This window comes from Notolepis coatsorum, assembly GCF_963971535.1.
Source record: "Notolepis coatsorum genome assembly, chromosome: 14".
Classification (NCBI taxonomy): Eukaryota; Metazoa; Chordata; class Actinopteri; order Aulopiformes; family Paralepididae; genus Notolepis; species Notolepis coatsorum.
In genome coordinates, this window is record NC_140178.1 from 89491707 (window position 1) to 89518355 (window position 26649).

Below are 26649 nucleotides of genomic sequence, written 5' to 3' on the forward strand. Positions count from 1 at the left end.
AGACCCGATATTTCTCAGGTTATCTTGCCAGCGGTTGAGCGCCAGAACCCGAGAAATCTCGGGTTTTCGATCGTTTTCATAATTTCCTTCTTTTATTTGATTTTAATATTCTATACAGTCTCACAGACCGAATCATGCTAGGTGGCAGTATCTTATATTTAGAATGTTATACTGGTTTATAGATTTTTTTTTATAAATGTCAATGCACATTAATGATGTTCAAATAAAAGCCCAAGTTGTAATCTATCAAATGGTTTTCATTTCATGTTTCTACCTGCTCCAGCGGCTGAGATATAAAAGGTTTTAGTGAAGATTGACAATTCTGAAAATCTTTCCAAGAAACCCTCAGGTTTTAAGAGATTGTGTAGAATAATTGCATAGGTTTTAATAGGCGTTTTTAGCAGGCGTTTTTAGGTCTAAATGGGTTAAAAAACCATTACCTGGGGGCCAGCTGGATATGCCTGGCTTGGAGCACGTCTTGCTCCCAGGGGTCCGGTGCCAGTTATCAACAGGGCCCTGAGGGGGCATCCCCATGCCGTCTCCCCCCAGCAGCTCATACTGGGAGTAGGGAGAGCCTCCTCTGGCCTTTATAGGGTTGGGCAAAGGGCCTGGGGGTGCAGAAGCGATCAGGTCAAACAGATAAGACATAAATCCGTTTCAGAACATTTACACCTACATATTACGATGCATTGTTAGTTCATTCAGATACATTGTGAAAGTAACTTTTTTTTACTGTATGAAGCACAATCTCAGGGGGCTCACACAGAACCAAGCATTTCACTGTAATGTACATGTAACTTATATGTGACAAATAAAACAAAACTTGAAACAACTACTGACGCAATTAACAGCAAGACACGTTTGCATGGGCGCAAATAGAGGTTTTATAATAGAAGGTTTCATAATAGAAAATCAAGCTGTCGACCTACCGTTCTTGTGAAGGGCTGTGTCAGGGGGCGAGGGGGCCGGGGAGTGCCCCTCCATCATCCATTTGAAGCGGGACTGCTGCCCTCCTGCCTCCTTCATCCCCCCCATCATAGAACCCAGCTCCAGCCCAGACAGGTTACCTCCTGATGGGAGAACAAGCAAAACATGAGCAAGAACAGCCACGGGGCAAATGACAGTCCTCATATTCAATTCAACACAGACCTGGAACCAAGCTGCTGCACAATGCTTTTCCACATCAGAAAACACAATGTCCTGAAGGCCAGGGCTGATTCAAATGGATGATAGTTGTTGAGGCAACAGTGATCGCCAGAGCAACACGAGTCGCTGCTTACATAAATGGGATGGATGATTCTATAGACCTCCTACCAAGGGCAACTGGAGTAAGCCTCAAGTCAAGCTAGGATAGGTTAGGAATATCTTCTCTGTGCATGAGTAAGCCTCAAGTCAAGCTAGGATAGGTTAGGAAAATCTTCTCTGTGCAGGAGTACGCCTCAAGTTAGGATAGGTTAGGAATATCTTCTGTGCAGGAGTACGTCTCAAGTCAAGTTAGGAGGATAGGCTAGGAATATCTTCTCTATGCAGGAGTACGTCTCAAGTCAAGTTAGGAGGATAGGTTAGGAATGTCTTCTCTGTGCAGGAGTACTTCTCAAGTCAAGTTAGCAGGATAGGTTAGGAATATCTTCTCTGTGCAGGAGTAAGCCTAAAGTTAGGATATGATAGGTTAGGAATATCTTCTCTGTGCAGGATTAAGCCTCAAGTCAAGCTAGGATAGGTTAGGAATATCTTCTCTGTGCAGGAGTATGTCTCAAGTAAAGCTAGGATAGGTTAGGAATATCTTCTCTGTGCAGGAGTACGTCTCAAGTAAAGCTAGGATAGGTTAGGAATATCTTCTCTGTGCAGGAGTAAGCCTCAAGTAAAGGAGTACGTCTCAAGTAAAGCTAGGATAGGTTAGGAATATCTTCTCTGTGCAGTAGTACGTCTCAAGTAAAGCTAGGATAGGTTAGGAATATCTTCTCTGTGCAGGAGTAAGCCTCAAGTAAAGCTAGGATAGGTTAGGAATATCTTCTCTGTGCAGGAGTACGTCTCAAGTAAAGCTAGGATAGGTTAGGAATATCTTCTCTGTGCAGGAGTAAGCCTCAAGTAAAGCTAGGATAGGTTAGGAATATCTTCTCTGTGCAGGAGTACGCCTCAAGTTAGGATAGGTTAGGAATATCTTCTCTGTGCAGGAGTAAGCCTCAAGTAAAGTTAGGATAGGTTAGGAATATTAACAGTTAAAGTAACACATTGGACGCCGGACCCGAGATAAGTCGGGTTAACTCGCCATCGCTTGAGTGCCAATCACGAGAAAAGTGGGGTTTTAAATCGTTATTTCTTTTATTCGCTATTGCCATTCATAATTCATCAGGGCAGCCTGTGCAGGCTGTTCTGAATGTGTCTGAGATCGCAGACGGTCAATACCGCCGCCTAACGCCTTGCGGCCGCTATTGCACTCCATTTGAAACAATGTCGTTTGTTTTCTGGGCCGAGCTGAGCCGTGCGGGCGGGGCCAAAATTCTCCACCATGACAAGCGCTTACAATGATGCATCAACTAGGCTGCCCCCCCCCCCCCCCCTTGTTCATGCAATGCCGGATAACGTGGGACGGACTACCGCGACCAGTACTTGGAATGGCGATCAGATAATTGGATTATTCTTTTTGCATTACATCAGAGCCAAGGTAAGGACTATATATTATCAATCTTGTGTTGATCCGATATTTTGATCCCGCGATCGAAGCCTGTCTGTGTGGAATGTGTGTGTGCTGTGTCCCATTGGTCACATCACAGCACTGATGGGCGCCCCGCTCTAAACCACATTTCATGATTGCATGAGGAAGGATAATACCGATAATCTAGCGTTGATTTCAGGATGATTCGATAATCAGGCGAAAAATTACAACGTGATAACTGGATTTCACTAAAGGGCTGTTTTCGCGTCTTTTCCTGGGATTACTCCGAATCACCCAAACTATACTCATTCACCACGGTATAAAATGGAAATGTACGGATGAAAAAAAGTATCTGTTTTTTGCCAATGACAATCGACAACGTTATTAGATTCCTAGCTATAATATTTAATATAGTTTTCAGCACTGCAAACACGGCATTCTCCTCATTGAACAAAGCGCTGGCACACAACGGCCCAATGCCCATAGCGACCCCTGGCGCTGAAAGTGTTAAGGCTGAGTGCATTGTTTGATAAAGTCTTGTTAGCCATCTCTGTACGTACCAGACATTAGGGAGTTTGTCTAAGAAATAGGAACCGCTCAGTTCGACCACCGTGGTTCAGGGCATCTAGAGAGACTCACCAGAGTACATCCCCTGTGTTTTGGCATGAAGGTCTGACATGGGCCCACCCATTGCAGGGTGTGGCAGGGGGTCCACCATGGGCTGTTTGGACAGGTGAGAGGGGGATAGTTTGGAGCTCCCTCCTCCTCCGGCTCCTACTGCTGCGGCTACTCCCACTCCTCCCTGCTGCTGCTGCTGCTGTCTCTGTTGCTGGATGATAGCCATGATCCTGGCCAGCTGAAAGGGACAAGGACAACACAATAAGACTAGATGTTGCTGGATGATGGCCATGATCCTGGCCAGCTGAAAGGGACAAGGACAACACAATAAGACTAGATGTTGCTGGATGATGGCCATGATCCTGGCCAGCTGAAAGGGACAAGGACAACACAATAAGGCTATGTCTTTTCAACGCTGGCTTCTTTTTGTCACTCGTTTAAAAATGGAAACATTCCCGACAGCTCTGAGAGCCTAGCACGTCTCTCCCGCTCAGCGCACCGAGTGCTAGAAATGTGACCATGCATGTTAAACACTGTGGTTCTATCCATGATTACGCCACCTGAAAATAATCAAATTCAGGTGGCGAAGTGGCGGTGTTTTACTACAAGGGCTACCATTGCAAGGTTTCAACCTTGTCACACCGCAAGCTGAAAGAGAGTTCTGCAATGGGCTTGCTCCGTGCAATCCACTCTTTGTGGATCTAGCCTTAAGGCATCAGATATTGAAAACCCCAACGACTTCATAGACCATCTCTGATCAACACTAACTAGCGTCAGCTGCAACATCTGGCAGCCAACATGAAAGCTCTAATGTTTGGTAGCTAATGTTAACACATTCCCTGCCACGGTTATATCCATGCCTATAGGCATCCGGTTAAGCCTATGGAGATGTTCACCTTCTTTGCAGGGCTATAACTTTTTAAATTGTATTGCTAAATTGACATTACTATGGCCCATTCAACATCGATTATCTATCGTTCAGGATGTAGGAACGTTTTACTTTATCATTCATAGATTCATCCAAAAATACCTTCTAGAATACAAGTATGTTTTTATCGTTTTCTGCAGTAATTCATAGAACGTGAGTTATAGGCATAAACACATATATAGATGATCAATTGACGTTTATTCCCGATACACGCTATATTAAAAAAATTCAACTGTATATGATCTTATAAGTTGTGTCATCATGCGCGGATGAAAGGGGGGGGGGGGGGGGGGGGGGGGGGGGGGGCGTTTATAATTCCGTGATAGTCAGTAAATGCTTTATGTAGTATGGGTGATATATTGATCAGATCGGTTTGCAGTGAAAAGAGTAAACAATTGGGCTGAAAATAGCGTTAGCGTCCTCTTACCGTGTGTCAATGAGACTGGCGGTGAAAGATCCCAAGTATAGGACGTCGATCGCCTAGGTCCATTTCCGGTTTGTATGTCGCAATAAACGCCGAAATCATATAGATTAAGTTTATAAAGCGATCGATATGTACTATAGTGTCTGTCGGGAGCCTTGCGACAATATCTGATGGCCGGATGAATTTAATCAACGCACAGCAGCCATATCCTGTTTACCAGTGTAACTCGCCCCCGACCATCCACCAGGCGGCGGTATTGAGCAGTCGTTTTTTTTGAGCCGTAGGGTCCAGCTGCAGCGCCGGAGGTGTATATATGAATTATGAATGCCATGGCGAAAAAATGATATATTGATCTAAATATCGCTGTACAGCGTGGTTTGGCAGACAACGCATGGCCGGCAATAACGCTGTACAACGTGATTGGCGGGGAATGTGTTAAGCAACAGCAGAAGAGGATGTTAACACATTAAGGACCAGCCACAAGTTTATACGGGTTTCGGTGCCATGCGTTGTGGACCAGAGGCACGTATATAGCCGTGGCAAGTTGTTATTGTTTTATTCCATATTAATAACCGGGTTGAGATCCCCGACCGGCTCTGCAGATCTACCCTCGTCTGTGGAATCGCGAACATGCAATACCGGCCAGATCCTCTTAGGGGCGCCATCGCTCCACTGCAGTATGCCTTGTGGGCAAATGGAAAACTTTTTTTTTTTTCATTCAGTTTCAGTTTCCTAGTACCCGGATCCTGAACAAACACAATGTACTGTGGATCACGTTTCGAATCGCAGATTTCACCATGGAATAATGGGATACATCATCAGTCAATGGACATATCGATCTACCAGATGCCGATCGATACCGGGAAATGCCCGGGGGTATCCCACGGGCTCACGGTAAGACCTTATTCACCTAAATTACAGCTGGATCAGACCTTGCTGTGAGACACAAGCATTCGATCAGTGAATGTGGCTACTGGCTAGTTACACGGACACTGTATTGGTAATCAATAATACTAAACGACGTCTCTCTCCCCCCCCCCCCCCTTTCATCCATACATGCTCTGGGACAGCCCGGATCATATGCAGTTTGAGTTATTGCATTAGCATATATAAAAGGAAATGCTGTTGAATATAACGTTAGTAGCCATTAGGTCCATAACTAGCTTTCCAGAAAATATGAGACAAAATCTGCGATAAAGCTTATATTCACGGCGCTATAAAATGATAACCTACCGATGGATTTTTTTTCTTTAAGCCATTTTGAAGGGACGGTTTATGAACTCAATTGACAGCTAGCCATACCACTGAAGAAGGACATTAGTCCGAAACATGTCTGCTTTTGATACAGGCTGCCATTAAAAAACATTGAACCTGTGAGTGCTGGTCCGGCTACCCTGCTTTGATATACTGAACTTTATGGGATTACAGCACCCAGTGTGAGAACTTGTGAGCGCGGTCTAACTTGACTATATGAACTCAATTGACAGAATGAGAATGGACAGATAGCAATACTATAAAGTATAGATATAGCTCAACAAACAAGGTCACGTCTGTTTACATTCCCCGGTCCTCTAGCCACTAATTAGACTAAGCCCAGTGGTCGCTAGGGATGGGTACCTTTCACATTAGAACCGATACCGGTACCTGTGAATCGATACCGGTACCCAACGGTACCTTTTTTCTGTACTTTAGTCTCAAATTTTGTATCTACCTACCTCAGTTGTAAAAAAAAGAAAAATAAATAAAAATCCAAACTTATTTAATAAATAAATGTATTATTATTACTTTATTATTATTTACATCTTACTAATGTAAAGTATTTTACAACTGATTAAACAAACAATCTAGCAGCAATAAACTACTCTGCTGCTGATTGAGTATTCTAGCAGTTCTTTTTGCTCAACCCCCGCTTGGAGAAGACCCGCTCTGCTGCGGTGTGTGTGTGGCTTGTTTACCGACGTCACATCCTCTACTCTTCTGTCCCGAGTTGTGCCGGCTTGCACTGTAGCCCTAGGAGCTAACATTATGTCCGACGGTTAGCTTAGCTAACGTCAGCTTAAGAACGTTAAACGGGTTACAAATATGTGAAACTATGGAAGGAGTAAGCCGACCGCTAAAAATAAAACCCACCGTGGCAGCGCGAGCACAAAGCAAAAAAACGTTTGGAGACAGTGGTGTTTCAAGAGACTGGCTACAGTAATATGATGCTGGGCTGTAGTGATCAGTTGTTCCGTGTGGCGCAAGTATGTAAAAAAAGAAAAACAGAAACAACACATTTGTCATCTGTAGTAAATAAATTAAGCTGGAATCCATTAGTGACCATGAACAGAGCCAGTGTCCCATTGTGTCCCGGATTCAATCTCTTCTCCTCTAAAGACGCTCCGTGGCTAGGCTAACAGCCATGTCAGACAGAGCAGATGTGGAAAATGAGCTACACTTTCTAACAACCTGCCCACTACCAAGATAGATATCAGAGACATATACTCCCCAGTCCCCATGAATTGCAAACACCCAAAGAGAGTTTGAAAACATGTATTGTGCCTTAAAGTGGAGATGAAGCAGTGAGCAATGTGATCCTAGTTTGTTTGTTGTGTACCTTGTGTAAGACAGGGTTCTATAATCAAATGTGAAATCTATCTTATTTGTCTGAAAAATATAATATAATATCCCTGTTTTCAACATGGGCGCCGCCATTTTGTTGCTGACGTCATGGCTGACGTCATACCGTGGCTTGGGTGTATACACTCTGGTTAGCTGCCTATATTGAATGGGTCAGTCAGCAAATAAAATGTTGCCTACAAAACAACGGGACCGCGGTGGTTCTGTTTGTATTGCTCCTGGCTGTTCAAACTAATTTTACCATGTGAGAGAGAGGAAAGTTGGTTAATTTCCACAAACTACCAGTGAAAAAAACAGTGTTGTTGACATGTTGGCTCGGGCTGCCTGCACCCAGACGGCGCGAGCCGCGCGACCAGCCTGTTGGACAGGGAAGGAGGATCTGCAGCGAACACTTCATTGCCTCGGATTATGTTGTTGGGGTGGGATGTTTGTCCAGAAGACCACTAATCAGCTGAAGCCGGACGCGGTTCCCTCGGTCTTCGACAGACAGACCGGCGTTAGCTCTCGGGAGCGATCGCTAGCTAGTTGGCACCAGCCGGGGCCAGGCGTTAGCTCTCGCTAGCTAGCGTTAGCAATTGGGTTGTCATGACAAAAACTGGCTCCAGTTAACCTAATTTATACCGTAATGAATCATTAAAAAATATTCCGTTAACTGGAATATGTTGTTTCTTTACACATATGTTGGATTATGTAATTGGGTTGTCATGACAAAACAATAAAAATCGCTACTTTACATCAGGGTGAACGCTGAACCGAGTCAAGCCGCGGGCGGCGCACTGAAGCCGGTGAATGAACAACCGCATTGCCCCGCTGGCTCCAGTTAACCTAATTTATACCGTAATGAATCATTAAAAAATATTCCGTTAACTGGAATATGTTGTTTCTTTACACATATGTTGGATTATGTAATTGGGTTGTCATGACAAAACAATAAAAATCGCTACTTTACATCAGGGTGAACGCTGAACCGAGTCAAGCCGCGGGCGGCGCACTGAAGCCGGTGAATGAACAACCGCATTGCCCCGCTGGCTCCAGTTAACCTAATTTATACCGTAATGAATCATTAAAAAATATTCCGTTAACTGGAATATGTTGTTTCTTTACACATATGTTGGATTATGTAATTGGGTTGTCATGACAAAACAATAAAAATCGCTACTTTACATCAGGGTGAACGCTGAACCGAGTCAAGCCGCGGGCGGCGCACTGAAGCCGGTGAATGAACAACCGCATTGCCAGCATTCAGCCTGCTGGCTACCTAGACCCACTTCAACCAGCGTCGCGGAGCATTCAGCCTGCTGGCTACCTAGACCCACTTCAACCAGCGTCGCGGAGCATTCAGCCTGCTGGCTACACAAGCAGTTCAAGAGCGGATCAAGCTGTGTAGCCAGCAGGCTGAATGCTCCGCGACGCTCCGGTTGCTAACGCTAGCTAGCGAGAGCTAACGCCGGGCCCCGAGAGCTAACGCCGGTCTGTCTGTCGAAGACCGAGGGAACCGCGTCCGGCTTCAGCTGATTAGTGGTCTTCTGGACAAACATCCCACCCCAACAACATAATCCGAGGCAATGAAGTGTTCGCTGCAGATCCTCCTTCCCTGTCCAACAGGCTGGTCGCGCCGTCTGGGTGCAGGCAGCCCGAGCCAACATGTCAACAACACTGTTTTTTTCACTGGTAGTTTGTGGAAATTAACCAACTTTCCTCTCTCTCACATGGTAAAATTAGTTTGAACAGCCAGGAGCAATACAAACAGAACCACCGCGGTCCCGTTGTTTTGTAGGCAACATTTTATTTGCTGACTGACCCATTCAATATAGGCAGCTAACCAGAGTGTATACACCCAAGCCACGGTATGACGTCAGCAACAAAATGGCCGCGCCCATAATGCTAAATGCTTCAGAAATGTACACAACAAATCGTTTTTTCTTAGAAACTGCTTATTTTTATAACGTGACTTCTTCTGTGGCTTATCTAAATACTAATGTGATGCTATGAATATGTATTTATCGCACTGCTTCATTTCCACTTTAACGTGCGGTTTCGTTTTTGCGGTCAACAAAACGTGACGTCATCGGATTTTTTTTTTTTTTTGCGCATAGTACCGAAAGTTGGCACCGGTGGATCTCACGTGAATTGATACTCGGTAGTACCGACGTGTTTCGGTAGGTACCTTTAAAAGTACCGAATTCGGTACCCATCCCTAGTGGTCGCTAAGTGTTAAGACACTTTGCACTGTGAGGTTGATTGGGGAGTGACATCAAACGTGAGGACAGATGTGTACTATTTATACAGTTTCCGATCAGAAGAACCAAGCTACCTGCTGCGGATCTGCCTGCTGCCGGGGAGGCTGAGGGAACTTTCTCTGGTTCTGTAGGAGCTGCTGCTGCTGCTGCTGTTGTTGTTGTTGTTGTTGCTGCTGTTGTTGTTGTTGTTGCTGCTGCTGCTGTTGTTGTTGTTGTTGTTGTTGCTGCTGCTGTTGGAGCAGGAGCTGACAAGCCTGAGGGTTAGAAGGCAGAGTGGGAGAAAGAAAGAGATATAGGTTAGTTCTCACATATAGATTAAGACTCGCATGATATAGGTTAGTGCTCACATATAGATTAAGACTAGACTCGCATGATATAGGTTAGTGCTCACATATAGATTAAGACTAGACCTACATGATATAGGTTAGTGCTCACATATAGATTAAGACTAGACCTACATGATATAGGTTAGTTCTCACATATAGATTAAGATTAGACCTACATGATATAGGTTAGCGCTGACATATAGATTAAGACTAGACCTACATGATATAGGTTAGCGCTGACATATAGATTAAGACTCACATGATATAGGTTAGCGCTGACATAGATTAAGATTACTCACATGATATAGGTTAGCGCTCACATATAGATTAAGATTACTCACATGATATAGGTTAGCGCTCACATATAGATTAAGATTACTCACATGATATAAATTAGTGCTCACATATAGATTAAGACTAGACCTACATGATATAGGTTAGTGCTCACATATAGATTAAGACTAGACCTACATGATATAGGTTAGTGCTCACATATAGATTAAGATTACTCACATGATATAGGTTAGTGCTGACATATAGATTAAGATTACTCACATGATATACCGTAATTCCTCTAATAGTAACCGGTATTCAATAAAAAACCGGGTCTCTATTAATGACCGGGTGCGCTGTTGAGCTAAGCAATTATAAGCCGGCCTCCTAATACAAGCCGGGTTTCATGTATATTAGAGTTATTGTTGTTATATGCTGGCCTGGCTGTGCAGTAAATACCATATAATGGTATGGTGTTAATGTTTACCAAGAGAGTAAGCCTACCTCAGAATTGTATAAAACGAAGTTATTATTATTATTATTAAACCAGTATTGTGATTGCACTATTTTACTTTATTTTACTTTTTTTGACCACCTGTAATTGCACTGTTTACTACCGTATTTCATACAGTACTTGCTTGGTTTCAATACATGAACCCAGTCCATTTTACTGGGTTCAAACTGACACAAAATGTTGATTTATTCATTATGATCCGTTTGAAAATTAGAAATATAGGCCTCTCTCTTATACATGCCTCCTCCTAATACAAGCCTGGTATCCGCTACAGTTGAAACAAATACAAGCCGGGGTTACTATTAGAGGAATTACGGTAGGTTAGCGCTCACATATAGATTAAGATTACTCACATGATATAGGTTAGTGCTCACATATAGATTAAGACCAGACCTACATGATATAGGTTAGTGGTCACATACAGATTAAGACTCACATGATATAGGTTAGTGCTCACATATAGATTAAGACCAGACCTACATGATATAAATTAGTGCTCACATACAGATTAAGACTCACATGATATAAGTTAGTGCTCACATATGTGGGAGAGAGCAGTGTGTGTGTATGTCCGTGTGTGTGTGTGCGTGTGTGTCTACTGCCCAATTAAAATGGCCAGACAGTGTCTCGTGGAGTGGGTCAGCTAATCAAAATGGGTTTTGTTAAGAGATGAAGCTTAGATATTATGTTTATCGGGTGGCTTAACGATCACTACACCTGGAAATAAGACATTCTGTTATAATTTGGCAACATACACAAGTCATTTGGGCTCTAGTCTACAATGAGGACAAGCTCATGGGACAGCAATACGCATCCGGTTTACATCAGTGAAAGACGGCAATATATTGTTTAACCGATTAGTTGGTCAAAATTCGTATTGGTGGTTAACGGTTAGTTTGGATAACCATTAACATCCATAATTCCCCTGGTCCCCACGTAATACTTGGGCTGCTCGAGTATGGCAAAAATAATAATAACCATGATTACTTTGAATGACATTGAGAATGATCATGATTATTAAAAACACAATTACTCATTGATCTGAGAACATCTAATGCGTTTATCAAACTTTAACACTACACTGCTACCTTTCTGTCATCTTAAGTTACCAAAGACGTTTCAAAATAACTGGAGAAACACCTTGCCTCCCTCCTTCGTGCAGCACAATAATCGTTTGATCTTGTTTATCTCGTTTTCATGATTATGGGAAACCAAAATCGCAATTGAAACTCGATTAATCGACCGGCCCTGAATAGGCATCTGAATCTGAATAGGGCGCACCACTATTCGACTAAGGCCGCGCATTGGCAAGTAAAAAAATATATATATATATATTTTTTAATGTTCTGGCAAAATATCTTTGCTAAATATGCCTCGTTTTATAAATGTGTATTGATAAACATAGTGCTGTAATTACATTTTCTAATAAATATGCATGATCAAGTTCAACAATGTGATTTTATTTTGATATTCCTTAATTCCACATTGAAATTCCACAATACATTAAGTGTGGGGTGGCCAAAAGAAAATCCTAAATAAAATGGAGTCATGGTATAAAAAAGTTTGAGAACCCCCTGGACTAAGGGAATGGGTAGATTGATCCATTTAAAAAAGGAGAAGAAAAACTGATGAAAGATATTAGTGTCCGTTGGTTTTTAAATGAGAAGCTAATGTTATGGTACGTTTGCAGAAACAACAGCTTTGCTAACGGGTGGTGACGCATCCCGTCAGTTCATCCACTCTCAACTTCTCAGTCAGTCAAAACAGACACAAATCCGGTGAAGACGGACTCATCATCGGCCCCGTCCCACAAGCGGACAACACTCATCATCAAGTCTCAACGGATCAATGCAGCAGAGCGCCAGTGACGGACCAACACAAACGGAGGTTCCAAACTGACGTGACATTAACCTCTTAATCTGTAGCCCTATTTTCAGAAATTCCGCCTAATGGTACATGCCCAAGTAAATGGAAGATTGCTCCACTTCTACAAGGTCAATTTGCATGTTCTTGGTATCTAGGAACATCTAGGGTCCTGGGGGTATGTATCAGAAATATTGTGTCGGTTACTAGGCTTGAGTAAATTGTGATGAAACAAAGGAGAATATAAATGATTTTTTTTTGCATCTTTGTCAACACCCAGAAAAGTGGCAATGTTTTTTTCTTGAACTTGAGGTCACTGCATACTTTTTTTGCAAAGCTTAGCTTTATACTTATAGCAGGGAAATCACTTTTAGTGCTAATGAAATAGAGTAACAGAAGTCTGAACTTGAGTTGAACTTGAACTTGTGTTTATATTAAAAAAAGAAAAAAAATCTGTAGTAGTTGTAAAGATTCCATATGTAGTACAGATATAATATATATATATTTTTTTTTATCTACTTTTGTCTCCCATTTTCTATTTTTCTCCCATCCCAATTTCGTATCGTCCAATTCTACCCTCCCCTGTCTCGAACGCTGTTAGGCCATGCCTCCCACAAGCCGGCTGCAATGTGGACGAAGCCTTACAACACGTGTCCCCTCCGGTACTCGAGGAAGCAGCCGGCGCATCTTTTCACCTGCACAGCGCGATCTCTCAGCGGCGAGGAGTAGCACGTGGGAGGGACACGCCGCCCCCGTCGCTTCCTGATTCTGCTGCGCAGGCGCACCAACCGACCTGTAGGAGTCGCTGTCCACAACGTCCGATCCCCACCCATCAGCTTTCCCACCCCTAACACTGCCAATTGTGTTAGTATGAACGACCAGCCAAGCTGATAGCAATGCGGAGAGCTGGGCTCGAACCCAGCGTCTCCTGCATTGGTGGCGAGCGCCTTGCCCACTACACCACATAGCCGCCCAAGGTCTAATTTTTTATAAAAATCCATTCAGAAATTAGTCTTTGAGAGACGTCAAGAGTATAACCAGCGAAAGAAAGAAAAAAGCTCTCAAAATCCATTTCCTCATCGGGGCGCTCTAGTAGCACACCATGTATCGCGCTGCGTCGCGAAGCGGCCGTCCCGGGTTCGCTTCCCACTCCCGGCGACTTCCATTTGTCGCATGTCTTCCCCGCCTCTCCTCATCTGTCGGTCATGTCTGACCATGAAAAAAGCGATAAACGCAAAAAAAAATGTATCTTAAAAAATCCATTTCCTGGAGCGGCCGGGTAGCACAGCGGACTAAGCGTCTGTCTACCACTGCAGAGACACTGGTATCGAATCCGGCTGTCAGCGGTGCCTCCGGCTTGGCCGGTCGTCATACTGGCACAATTGGCGATGTCAGCGGGAGGGAAGCCGGTGGGTGGTAATCTGGTCGTTGTAAACAGCGACTCCTACAGGTCGGTCAGGGCGCCTGCACAGCGAGGGAGGGAAATGGTGAAGGTAGTGTGACCTCCCACGCCTTACACTTCGCCAATGAGAGTCCTCACTGCCAGGTGAAAAGAGGCTGCTGGCTGTCTCCTATGTATCGGAGGAAGCATGTGATAAGACTTCAGGGCTCCCTAGACCGACCAGTGGGGGGCACATGCGCGCAACGACCAGGAAGGGGGGGGGGGGGGGGGATTGGCATAATGACTAAATTGGGATGGGAGGAAAATACAGAAAAACGGGAGGAGAAAAAGTGGATAAAAAAAATGAATCCATTTCATCATCCACGGCCGTTCATTCTGAAGTGTGATTCACTTCTGGTTTTCACTCGTCAACTTTCACCTAGAAGATCGCTTATTCGCACCCCCCCACGTGGGGTATCGTTAGAAAGGTACACAAGGCTGAACAATCATTTTCGCCATCAGCGGATGATTGGCAGTTCTGGAGGGTCTGGAGTCCAGGGTGGTCATCTGACGCGTGGCGCGTAAAAAGACGCTCGCCTTACATATCGTCATGCAACTCGAGAACCGAGGCACAGATTTGGTCGAGTGACGTGGCGTTCAAACGGCAACAAATAGATCTTTCAAGTGGTAATTTATATGTTCAGCGACAAATGCAGCCCCGAGCCGCTAGCAAAAGTGCCGTGAGTTTCGTGCACAGGCATGACGGCCCGAGAATGGGCCGTTGCAAGTTAAGAGGTTAACAGCACTCCTTTGTATTTTCCACTGCTATGTGTATCTGACCTAACAGCATTGTGAGGAACAAAGCACTCCTAAATGAACTTCCAGGTAAACACTGAAATTAACACAGAGCGATCGATGTAACAATAAATCAACCATCCATCCATCCCTTTGTCAACCCTGCCAAGAAAAAAGCAGGTCGAATTCTGATCGATGAACCAATAAATCACCAAACCAACCACTGAATCTACCATAGGGCTGTCAGAATGAATTTCAATATTCAAAATAAATATGTGAATTTGAATACCAAACTGGCAGTCAAATGTAATTTTTTTTTTAAATATTATTGATATGAGATTAACTGAAAACGCATCACTGATTCTTGTCAGTTTTTTTGTGTGCCTCCAATTACAAACAAATACAATTTTGTAATTTAGCTGGTGCTTTTATCCAAAGCGACTTACAGATTGTGAACAACAAGTCACCAGGAGGGGTACATCTCTGGCAGCTGAGGGCCAGTGGCATTGTTCGTCAAATAGTATCGTGCTTGAGTGTTACACTCAACTGCATAGTATAGACATATTAGCAAGATAGGTAGTAGTATAAGTGGGTGTTACAAAATGTAACAAAAGCACAGCACAATGCCTAATGATAGTGTCCTATTGGTTCTACCCATACAAACAGACAATTAACTTTAATTGTACACATTTTACACCCACTTCGATGTGGTAATTAATAAAAATGTGTACATTTCAATGTTAATATTCAAATTTGAGGAGAGAAGGTACGTTCACACACACTATCTAAATAGCTCCCAATGTGAATTTCTTTTGAATTTCTTTTGTTGTTGAGCACCCGTTGCATTTTTATCTCAAATGTGCGTGCATTCCTCCGTTACTGCTCTAATATTGAAACCAGCCTAATTTTAGCCTATGCTTAGGGACAACTGACAGCCCTGGAAGCTACCATGCCAGCACTCACCAGATGGAACTGCTGTACATGATGGGGGTAAATGTTGCCGAGCATAGCCAGCTGCTGCGGAGACAGCTGAGGGGAGAACGCCCCTCCTCCACCACCAACACTTCCTCCGACACCTCCTCCGACTCCACCCACACCTACTCCACCCACCACTCCACCTACACTGCCGCCAGGAGAGGGCATCTGCTTCAGCATAGGGCCCGGCACCTGGAAAACGGAAGCCACATGAACTAATTTTAACATAACTAATTTTAACTTGGGACCACTGACAAATTAGATTTTTTTTTACGGAAAAAAACGAGTTAAATTATAAATTACAAATAGGTGCAATTTCAGTGATTTGCAAACAAATCTTAAAGATGACCATTTTGAGTTTATGTTAATTAATCCAATAACGTTAGGGCAACTAAAATGGGGGGGTGGGACTATGTATAAAAAGAGGGCTCCATACTCCTACATGGTTTACCCGATGTAGATGTAAACAGCTGAAATTCTGCACTGGAAACTCAGTCATTGTTCCGTTTCAAATCCAATGTGATGGAATACAGAGACAAAACAACAACAACATGTTTCACTGGACTCAGAATGTTGATGTCAACGATGGGATGACTAAAATCCTCTCATTTTTAATCCCTAAAATGCTACCTAGCAACAGCAGCTAACGGAAGACAGGTTGTGTCGAATGACCTCACAGGCATTTAATCTGGCTTAGTTTTTTAAGATAAGAGATGCAGAGCTACCTCGGAGTAATTCTTGGTGCTCAAACTTAAACATAAAGGTAAACTACCGTAAATATAACAAAGCCTAACCCGCTGTTAGCTTTAGGGTTGGGTACCGTTGACATTTGAACCGGTACCTGGGAATCAATACAGTCAGTGCCTATTTTTGGGGGGTGCTTTACTCTCTCTGTAATAACTACATTTTTTTTTTATCTCAGTTGTAAAAAATAAAGTACAAATTTCTCAATTTCAATAGTGTTATTTATTTAGAACATTTTGTTATTTATTAAAATACAACCCCTCTCTACCTCAGTCTCCCAAACCATTCCTAAAACTTTTTTTTCCCACATCGCATGATCACATGAATATTTATACATGTATCATGTTTATCATGATGGAAAATAATAATCTATGCACTGGTGCGTAGAAGAACGTGCGCGGACTGATGACGACATCAACTCGAGACAGTCGCAGCAGCAAAACAAGTGAGTCTATTAATAACCCGTCCGTCGACGCCGGGCATAAGAAGTTAATTAAACTTGACAGAAATTATATTGACGATAATTATTGATAGAGCGATATGAAAATAATTTTATCGCAATAACGTTTTTGGCCATATCGCCCAGCCCTACCTCATCTGGTCTTTCCAAAGACCCAAGAGATGGGACAGTAATATGCATATTACACACAGAGAGAAAGAAAGGGAGAATGGCCTATAGCTTTTTTATATCAGCCAATGACTTTAAATATTTATTATCATCAACTGTCTAGTTAGTTTTTATAGTGTAACGTTTGGCTACTTATCATTGAACAGAGAAAGAAAGAAAAAAAGGAGGGAGAGAGAGAGAGAGAGAGAGAGACTCAGCCACTCTCATTCCTCACTGTTGGAAAACAAAACATATCTCGCCCAGAGTATTTCTCAGTGAAAATGAAACTTAGCTGCCTGTGTATTTCTCCGCTGAGAGCGCTTCCAAAGTTACTTCAACTGTTTAGGGAACAGCTTGGTTAACGTTTGCAGCTAACGTTTGTTTAGGTTTTTACCGTGACTTGGGCGCACAGGAATGTCGAGGATGCAAAGCATGTTAAGACGCATTGGAGTTTTCACTGAACATAGGTAGGGGTGGAGCTGGACTCTAGCGGTGGTGGCGGAGAGGAGGAGCCTTGCTAAGCTCCATGCCATCAGGGACAATCCTTCCTACCCACTATACACGGACATGGCTGACAGAAGGAGCACGTTTAGTGTTAGACTAAAGGTGCTCCCACGGTCGAGCGGACTGTATGCGGACTAGACTCCGCGGAGGTCCGCTGGACTCTGAGCTTTCATAGTCGAGCGTACCTCAGCAGACCAATTTCCTACATGTCTCGTGCCAGTTTACAAAAAATGTCCCACGCTGTTAAACTTCCGCCATGTCGTCGTCATCCGATGTCAATAAAGAGTATCTTATCTCCGTTTCCAATATTTCGATAATAAAACGGGTAGTTTTACACACTTGAATAACAGGTATAGGCAGCAAGGTGCAATGTACCGTATAGGCTTGCTCAATGAGGTGGACAGCGCGTGGTGATGAAATGGAAAACACGCATTGCATGAAATAAAAACACCAGTTTTATTTCGAAATATTGGAAACGGAGATAACATGGACTCTATCTCCGTTTCCAATATTTCGATAATGAAACTGGCAGTTTTACACACTTCATTTAAAAAAGCCATTCTCTTGTGAAAAAGCGAGTGGTCAGAGAAAAATGCAGATCAGCGTCACATTAAATGCAGGTCGATGTCAACGCCGATCAGCGTTTTGTGTGACACCAGCGGCGCGGACGTCCGCACATTAGAAAATTAGACCTTCGCACTTGAAGTCTGTGCGAGTCCGCTCCGTGTACGGTCCGCTCGACTATGGGAGCACCTTAAGACACCCAAGATGCAGCACTGAACGGCACAGGAAGTCCTTCATTCCGACAGCCATCAGACTTTACAATGCATCACTGTGCCTCACTGTATCAATGAGCACAGGGTGACATTACTATCTTCCTGGACTTTTACAATTTTACACTTACTGTATATTTCTGTATATTTTTATTGTAGAATGTAACATAGAAAATGTATATCCCGGACATCCCGGACCGTATTTTATTCTTATTCGTGACTTTTGTTTGTGTACCCAAATGTTTACCGTTTACTGTGAGCGATTTGTAGTGCCACATTTCTCTCGGTATAAATAAAGTATTTCTATTCTATTCATAGAAACAGTCACAGGGCTGATGAACGTAGAGCTGACTTACTAGATATCATAGAAATTGAAGGTTGGCGCTGGTCGGTGTGTGCATCATGAAATGACAAATTCTGCATCATTGGAATTCTGATTATTTTCTACCTGGGCATGTCTTAATCCATCTGCTCTCAAGGTACCGGAATGTGGCACAGATTGATCTAACGTGAATCAGTACTTGGTAGTACCAACATCATTCGGTCGGTACCCTTAAAAAGGTATAGAGTTTGGTACCCAACCCTAGTTAGCTTACCTTGCATTGGTTCTCTTTTTGCGTTTACCGAAAATATATCTCTGGCCAGATAGCATTTTATGAGGCTCAAATGACCCCCCCCCCCCCCAATAAATAAATGGCCATGCACTCATTTGACAATGGTGACAGAAAGATATGTTGGCAACAACCATATAATGTTGTTGTATGACTGATTTTTTTTTTTTATTTTTTTATTGGTCTTTTTCCCCCTCCATTTCCCTCCGATTTTTCTCCCATCCCAATGTTAGTCGTATGCCAATTCCCAGTCCCTTCCTGGTCGCTGCGCACTTACCCCCCACAGTCAGATCATCTGGGAGAGTGGAGGCTACCACGTGCTTCCTCCGACACACGTCCAGCCAATCACCGCTTCTTTTCACCTGGCAGCGCGGATTCTCATCGAGAGGGCGTAGCGTGTGGGAGGACCACACTATCCCCCTCGAGTCCTATCCGCGCTTAGCAGGCGCCCCGACCGAACTGTAGGAGTCGCTGTTTACAACGACCCGGACCCACCCCGCCAGCTTCTCCCACCCTCTAATACTGCCAATTGTATCAGTGCAGACGGCCAGCCAAGCTGGTGACAACCCCGGAGCTGTGAGCTGGATTCGAACAGGCGAATCCAGCTCACAGCTCCGGGGCTGGTGACAAACGCAATCTCCGCTCGGCCACCTAACCGCCCTTGTTGTATGACTGATTAAAAAAAACAGAAAAGTGACAACTGGTGGATGGTGTGGAAAAGTGGGCATGTGAACACAGACATCTAGGACGCTACCCTTCCATCCAGGCCCCACAGGCCTCCCAGTCTATCAACAGGTGAGCGGGGTCTCCAGGGACCCCTGGCAAAGCACGGATAGTTACACTTCACTCAAATGTTCTTCACTAAAAGTTAGTACAGAGAGAAATGTATAGGTGTGAGAGTATACTGCCATCTCCTTGGACATCTCGCCACCTACAGAATATAGTTATGGGATTCTGGAATAAACATAAAATATAAAATATCTTTTCAGATGAGGAATCCCTGGGACTACATCTTATCAAAACGGGGGTCCTTGACATGAAGAGTTTGAGAAGCAGTGCGGTTAACTGACCTGAGCGGACAGGAACTGATGAGGCACTTGAGCACGTAACCCCTGCGGGGGGTTCATATGATGCATGCCGGCCTGGTGCTGCATCCCTCGCGGCTGAGGCATCCCTCCACCACTGCCGCCAAACACTCCATGGCCACCCATCTAGAGCACGGACACAGGGAGAGACACCACTTCACACCATGTCGCCTCAGATGCCCGCTCTGAATACTGAAAAGGTTAACTTATTTGCCATCTTCCTCCAGTCAGACAAAGACGGTTGCTAATCGGTTTCATCTCTGTATGTGCAGTAGCCCGAGAGAGGTCCAGGTGCATGCTAGCTTAGCTTAGCACAAGGACTGGAAGCAGTAGGGAGCAGCTGACCTAGCTTAGCACAAGGACTGGACGCAGTAGGGAGCAGCTGACCTAGCTTAGCAGAAGGACTGGAAGCCATAGGGAGCAGCTAGCCTAGCTTAGCACAAGGACTGGAAGTCGTAGGGAGCAGCTAGCCTAGCTCCGTAAAAGGTAAAGAAAATCTACTTCGAACAACTCCAAAACTGACGCAGAGATGAAATTGATAATCTTCTCATCTGACTGAGGAAGATGACAAATACATGCATTTCCCACAAAGTTAGTGTTCCTTCAAGCCCCAACCCTGATTTATTGTTTACCATGCGTGTATGAGCAGATACATTCTTAAAGATTAGGATTTGTAGATGGATGAACTCTTGACCCCCAAATTAAGTTTAAATTCTGGTTCAGACCTGTTACTAATACTAGAATATGAACTAATTTGAGTGTCAGAACTCAGCTTAACATGGTATGACTCAACAAAGTCACTGCTCCATTCACTGCCCATGGACCAGCCCCAGATTTTACATCCCAGTGACATGACAAAATCCAATGTCTAACTTTAGCTTTCATTTCTGTGCAGTGGTAGAGTAGGTAAAAACACTGAAAGAACGATATATTATAAATCAAATCAAAATCAAATTTAGAAGATCCAGTAATAACCAGATTGTTATGTTTTTGTTGATTATTATGTATCAAGGCATATCAACCAGTGTTTGTTCCAAATGGAAGGACAAATGGGCATTCTTAACATTCCATGAAAGACCTCTATTGATTCTGGCCAGCTAATGTCAACTCGCATTAACATGAGGACCATGCATCGGATTTAGCTAAAGGGCAAATCAATAATTGCTTCAGGGTTTAAAGTACAATTCAAAAAGCTCTTAAGATACTACATATAAGTACACTTCAAGAAGCTCTTAAGACAGTACATGTCAAAAAACGTAAGCCACTATATACAAGTACACTTCAAGGAGGTCTTTATATAAAAGACACGACTACATACAAGTACACTTCAAGAAGATCTTTATTTAAAAGACAACACTTAGCCATACCTTGTCACCATAGGGCCCCATGTCTCCTGGACCCATATCTTTGGAACTGGGCATGCGGTAGCCTCCTCCGCCTCTCCCTCCCCTTCGCATCTCTCCGTTATAGTCGTTCATTCCTCTCTTATCTCCCTCCATTTTCTTGTCAACACTTGGGTCGTCACCCTGGGAAACAGACCATGTAATTATTATTACTATTATCGTCATAGTTCATCAATTGGAAACACGATACTTATTTCACACAGTATTACATGGGACCTTATTGATAACAAATATAGTCAAGACATCCATAACAATCATTATTGCGTTAGCTGATCTTGAGTTATATAACAGACTTATAATAGATTAGATTAAATTACCGTAATTCCTCTAATAGTAACCGGGTCTCAAATACAAGCCGGGTCTCTATTAATGGCCGGGTGCGCTCTTGAGCTAAGCAATTATAAGCCGGCCTCCTAATACAAGCCGGGTTACTAATATACTGAGCTGCATACTGAGCTAGTTACTAGATTTCACTTTGAAAACGTTGAAATGACCAGTGACCACCTGTAATTGCACTGTTTACTATTTCATACAGTACTTGGTTTCAATAAATGAACCCAGTACATTTTACTGGGTTCAAACTGACACAAAATGTTGATTTATTCATTATGATCCGTTTTAGAAAATTTGAAAAATAGGCCTCCCTCTTATACAGGCCTCCTCCTAATACAAGCCTGGTACCCGCTACAGTTGAAACAAATACAAGCCGGGGTTACTATTAGAGGAATTACGGTATATAACAGTTTATTGGTAACTTCCAAGGGAAAATTAGCTCACGATGGAAACTTGACGATGATGTAAAAATAAATCGGCATGAATCTATGACTTACCAGGAGACCCATGTTTGAGAACTGTCGAGACATAGGGTTCATCCAGTTGTCCCCTCCTCCGCCCTTTGGAAATGAAAATGTGTAAGATTGTGCCATCACCGATTCTTTACCATGACATCATGAAAATAGAAGAAACTTGTCTAAATTTTTTTTTTTTTAACTTTGTCTCTCCCCCCCCCCCCCCCGCCAATAAACAGTTTCCTCAGAATTCTAGAAACGGGGTTCCCACAGACATTGCAAAATGAAAATCAAGGACTTTCAAGTACTTTTCCAAATACTATTTTCCATTTTAAATGCTGTTTTTTATAGAAAATCAGATACAATATGTATGGCTTAAAACCAATTTCCGAACATTTGTTACACATAAAAAAAAAATGCACAAGGTCCTTGAAAACAATTTTATCATGATGAACAAAACTTTCAATGCAAATGAAAATTAAATTTCAATTACTTTTTAAGCACCTTGTTAAATAATTGACTGTTTAAGGAATTCCAGGCCTAGACCTTTTTGTCAGAAATCAAGCACTTTAAGCACTTCAAGGACCTTGTGCGAACACTATAGAAATCAATGAGGAGCCATTGTTAAATTATCATTAGAACGTTCCATTCAGAAGACGGTAATGTTGGCATGTTCCTTTAACTTGACGTGATAAGAGGAAGGGTTAAAACAATTCCATCTTCTCAGGCTACCTTCATGTTGCCTCTCTTGGCCCCATGGCCCCAGCCTCCAGAGTTGTAGGAGGAGCTATTTCCCTGGGAGCTGCTGTTGTTGTTGTTCCAGACCCCTCCTCCTCCACCGTCATCCTCCTCATCCCAACTGGCGTGCCGAGTAGCTGCCACAGAGGTCTCTCCCTTCCCTCCCCAGCCTTCCATCGCCTTGGGGCCTGGGGAACAAACAGGAGAGGGCCAGAGTTAGGCCTATATATATATATAAAACTAAGGCTGAGACGATATGCCATTTGGAAGAATGGATAAATCGGTACAAAATTATCGATAAATATAGATTTTTATTATTATTTTGCATGTAAAAAATAAAATAAAAAGTTTAAAATATTAAATAAGAAAACAAACGATTATTTAACGTTAGTTGTGTGCGTGTGTCACGTGCACTCACTGTAGTTTTTGCGATGCTGTAGTTGGCCCACGATACACACAAACTAACGTTAAATAATATATTTCTTTCTTTAAGAAAAAAGTATTTAAAATGTATTTATTTATTTATTTCCTTTTACACATGCAAAAAAATCTATAAGTGGTTAGGTTATCGTATCAACAAATTTGCAATATTCGCGATACACAATTTGAGCCTACTCTGAGATCGCAAAAGTACAATACCGCCGCCTGGTGGTATGCGACCGATGTTGCACTCCCTTTGTGGCTCTGTGTATGACTCTGTGTATCATTGAAATTCCTCCGGGCGGAGTTTTCGAGTAGCCTGAACCGAGGGGTATACCTGATCGCATTGAATCGCTTTCTGGACGCCCGATTCATTATGCTGTGGGGGGTTATGGCATGGGCCAAATGGACATACGATCTAGCAGATGGCAATCAAATAATTGGAATATTCTTTTTGGAATCTCATCGGCCAGAGGTAAGAGCAATTTAACGTCAATTTCAGCTCGGTTGTGCATTGTTTTCATAGCCATCGCCCTGATATGCTGTTGTACTAACGAATGCCGTTATTGACAATCAATTAATCAGAAACGACCCCTCCCCCCCATTTCATGCATGCATGATGGAACATAATATACCGATCATATACATTTGAATTTTTTATTGTAGCGTGTATTAAGGCTGTCCCCGAAGCCTGTTTTTGGGATTCGAACTTCGTCAGGGTTTTTCGAACGGACGTTCGAACCTTCGTTTTTAACTCATTTTAACTAGCCAACCGTTCAGCGCCAATCACGAGTATAGTCGGGTTTGAATCGTTATTTCTTTTATTAGCGATATCCATTCATTTTCATCCATCCAACCTGATGTTATCGTTGGGAATGGGTCTGAGCTCGCAAAAGGGCAAATACCGCCGCCTATCGTTTCCCGGATGGCATTGCACATCATTGGATTGGATTGGCTGGGACTGTGAATAAAAAAAAAAATCCGGTCTGGGTTTTGCTTCTCGGGCATGCAGTATCGTTGTACCACGTTGACTGGGGGGACTGGGAGCAGCATGGATTATGTGTTTTGGACTATAACGTTGGATCAATGGACGCGATCGATATTTGGAATGGCGATCAGGAATTGGATTAATCTTTTTACAGAACATCTAATGTGAGGTAAGTACTCTATGTTACCAGTATTGGGTTAATCAGATGTTTTTTTCATAGCGATCACAGCGTGTCTGTGTGTGTGTGTGTGCGTGCCGTTGGCGCTGAGCAAGGCACGGATAAGCGATTTTTCAGCCCGCTTTTGTATCGTGCATAACGACTATCGATAATCTAGCGTTTATTTGAAAACTATTCATAAATCAGCCGAAAAATGACAACGTGTTTTGTGTATTCCACTAAAGGGCTATTATTGCGTCTTTCTCTGGAATTACTAGAAATCTCCAAAACTATAATCATATTCAAAACGGTATAAAACGAAAATGTACAGATGAAAAAAGAATCCGTTTCGTACATGTTGACTGCAAGCAAGTCATTGATAAGCGACGGGTGTATTAGACCCATAGCCATAATTTAAGATATATTTTAAGCACTCGCAAATTTTCCAGTCCTCCCATTGATTAAAGTGGTGGTGTGCTAGCCCTAATTTGGTCATATGGGCGTGGCGGTCAATGAGATAAAAAATGTAATTTAATTTCTTTAATTAAATTAATTAATTATTATAATTTTTTTATATATATCCTCAAACTAAATCCTCAATTTGAATAAAGTGATTAATCTGATTAAATTAGTATTTTTTCTTTTATTAAATCAACTTTCCAGCCCCAGACCCAGGGATAAGCCCCAGTAGGGACCAAAAATGATATTGCGATAACGATATCGATAACAATATCATATCACTCGATAAAAAAAAAGCAAATATAATATATTTTTTTAAACAACAGATGTATGTTTATTTTGCAGCAATTATTTGTCATTGCCGTCATCTTTAGTGTTACATCCCCTCACACTCCAGTTCTCAGGCTGCAGCTGGTTTGAAAGCAAAAGTAAACCGGCTTCTCTGCTGGCTGTGGCTCCAGGGGAGTTAAACAGTTCTGGCTCTGCTAGTTTCTTTTCTATCTTTTGGTGCTTTTTTGGTGGACAAACCACCACACATGTGCACCGTGACTCATGACTAGAGACTAGCTCTGCTAGCACACATAGCCTACTGTGTACAGACGGTTTCAAACTGTATTTTAAATTAGAAAGCAAACAAAATAAGAGAAAAATATCTCAATTTGGTCAGTATTGTCATTTGGACAAACAAAGCCATTACTTTAAGTTGCAGGCAAGAAAGACAAGTCTGTCGACTGTCTCTGGTTTTAAAACTGCCATGTTGCAGGTCACACAAAAAAAAAATCCCCGATATCGATCATTAAAATCTATCGCGATAATTATCGTTATCGTTATATCGCCCAGCCCTAAGCCCCAGCCCAACTAAATCAATTAAATCTTAATTTAATTCATAATAAATAAAAAAAAAAATTATCTTTTTCCCCCTCCTTTTTCCTCCGATTTTCTCCCATCCCAATGTTAGTCGTTATGCCAATTCCCAATCCCCTTCCTGGTCGCTGCGCACTTACCCCCCACAGTCGGTCTGGGAGAGTGGAGGCTACCACGTGCTTCCTCCGACACGCGTCCAGCCAATCAACCGCTTCTTTTCACCTGGCAGCGCGGATTCTCACTGAGAGGGCGTAGCGTGTGGAAGGATCACACTATCCCACTTAGATCCTATCCGCGCTTAGCAGGCGCCCAGACCGAACTGTAGGAGTCGCTGTTTACAACGACCCGGACCCACCCCGCCAGCTTCTCCCACCCTCTAATACTGCCAATTGTATTAGTGTGAATGGCCAGCCAAGCTGGTGACAACCCCGGAGCTGTGAGCTGGATTCGAACAGGCAAATCCAGCCGCTCCGGGGTTGGTGACAAACGCAATCTCCGTTACGCCACCTGACCGCCTAAATAAACTTTCTAATGAATATAACTCATCAGTTTCTTAATACTATTAGTGTAGCCTAATCTTTATCTGCAACTGTGAAGAAAAACCCCATTGGTTTAAACAGAATGAATAAAGAAAAATAGAAAAAAAAATATATATATATTTTTTTTAATAAAAAATAAAAAATTCTAATGTTGATTTAGAATTCGAATGCCAACGTAACGAACAAAGGTTCAAACGTTTGGGCTCAGCCCTAGCGTGTATAGGGACGAAATGCCAATGGATTAAGTATAATATGCGTCGCAGGCTATTACTAGCCTCCCAGGAATTACCCTAGACCAGTGTTTCCCAAACTTAGGGTCGCAACCCAAAATGGGTCACGGACCCGTTTTAATTGGGT

At 42.9% G+C, this 26649-nt stretch overlaps 1 protein-coding gene across 1 annotated transcript in view; it reads right to left on the bottom strand.

Moving 5' to 3' along the window:
* LOC311240629 (trinucleotide repeat-containing gene 6B protein-like) overlaps positions 1-26649 on the bottom strand; it is a 62041-nt gene that overhangs the window by 19563 nt on the left and 15829 nt on the right. Inside the window, exons 8-16 of the mRNA XM_084329201.1 lie at positions 22860-23053; positions 22170-22232; positions 21304-21462; positions 19922-20062; positions 15601-15804; positions 9560-9739; positions 3296-3512; positions 930-1070; positions 441-608 (exon numbers count right to left, since the gene is read on the bottom strand). Of these exons, the coding sequence (XP_084185327.1) occupies positions 441-608; positions 930-1070; positions 3296-3512; positions 9560-9739; positions 15601-15804; positions 19922-20062; positions 21304-21462; positions 22170-22232; positions 22860-23053 (1467 nt within the window). The remainder of the gene's footprint in view (positions 1-440; positions 609-929; positions 1071-3295; positions 3513-9559; positions 9740-15600; positions 15805-19921; positions 20063-21303; positions 21463-22169; positions 22233-22859; positions 23054-26649) is intronic.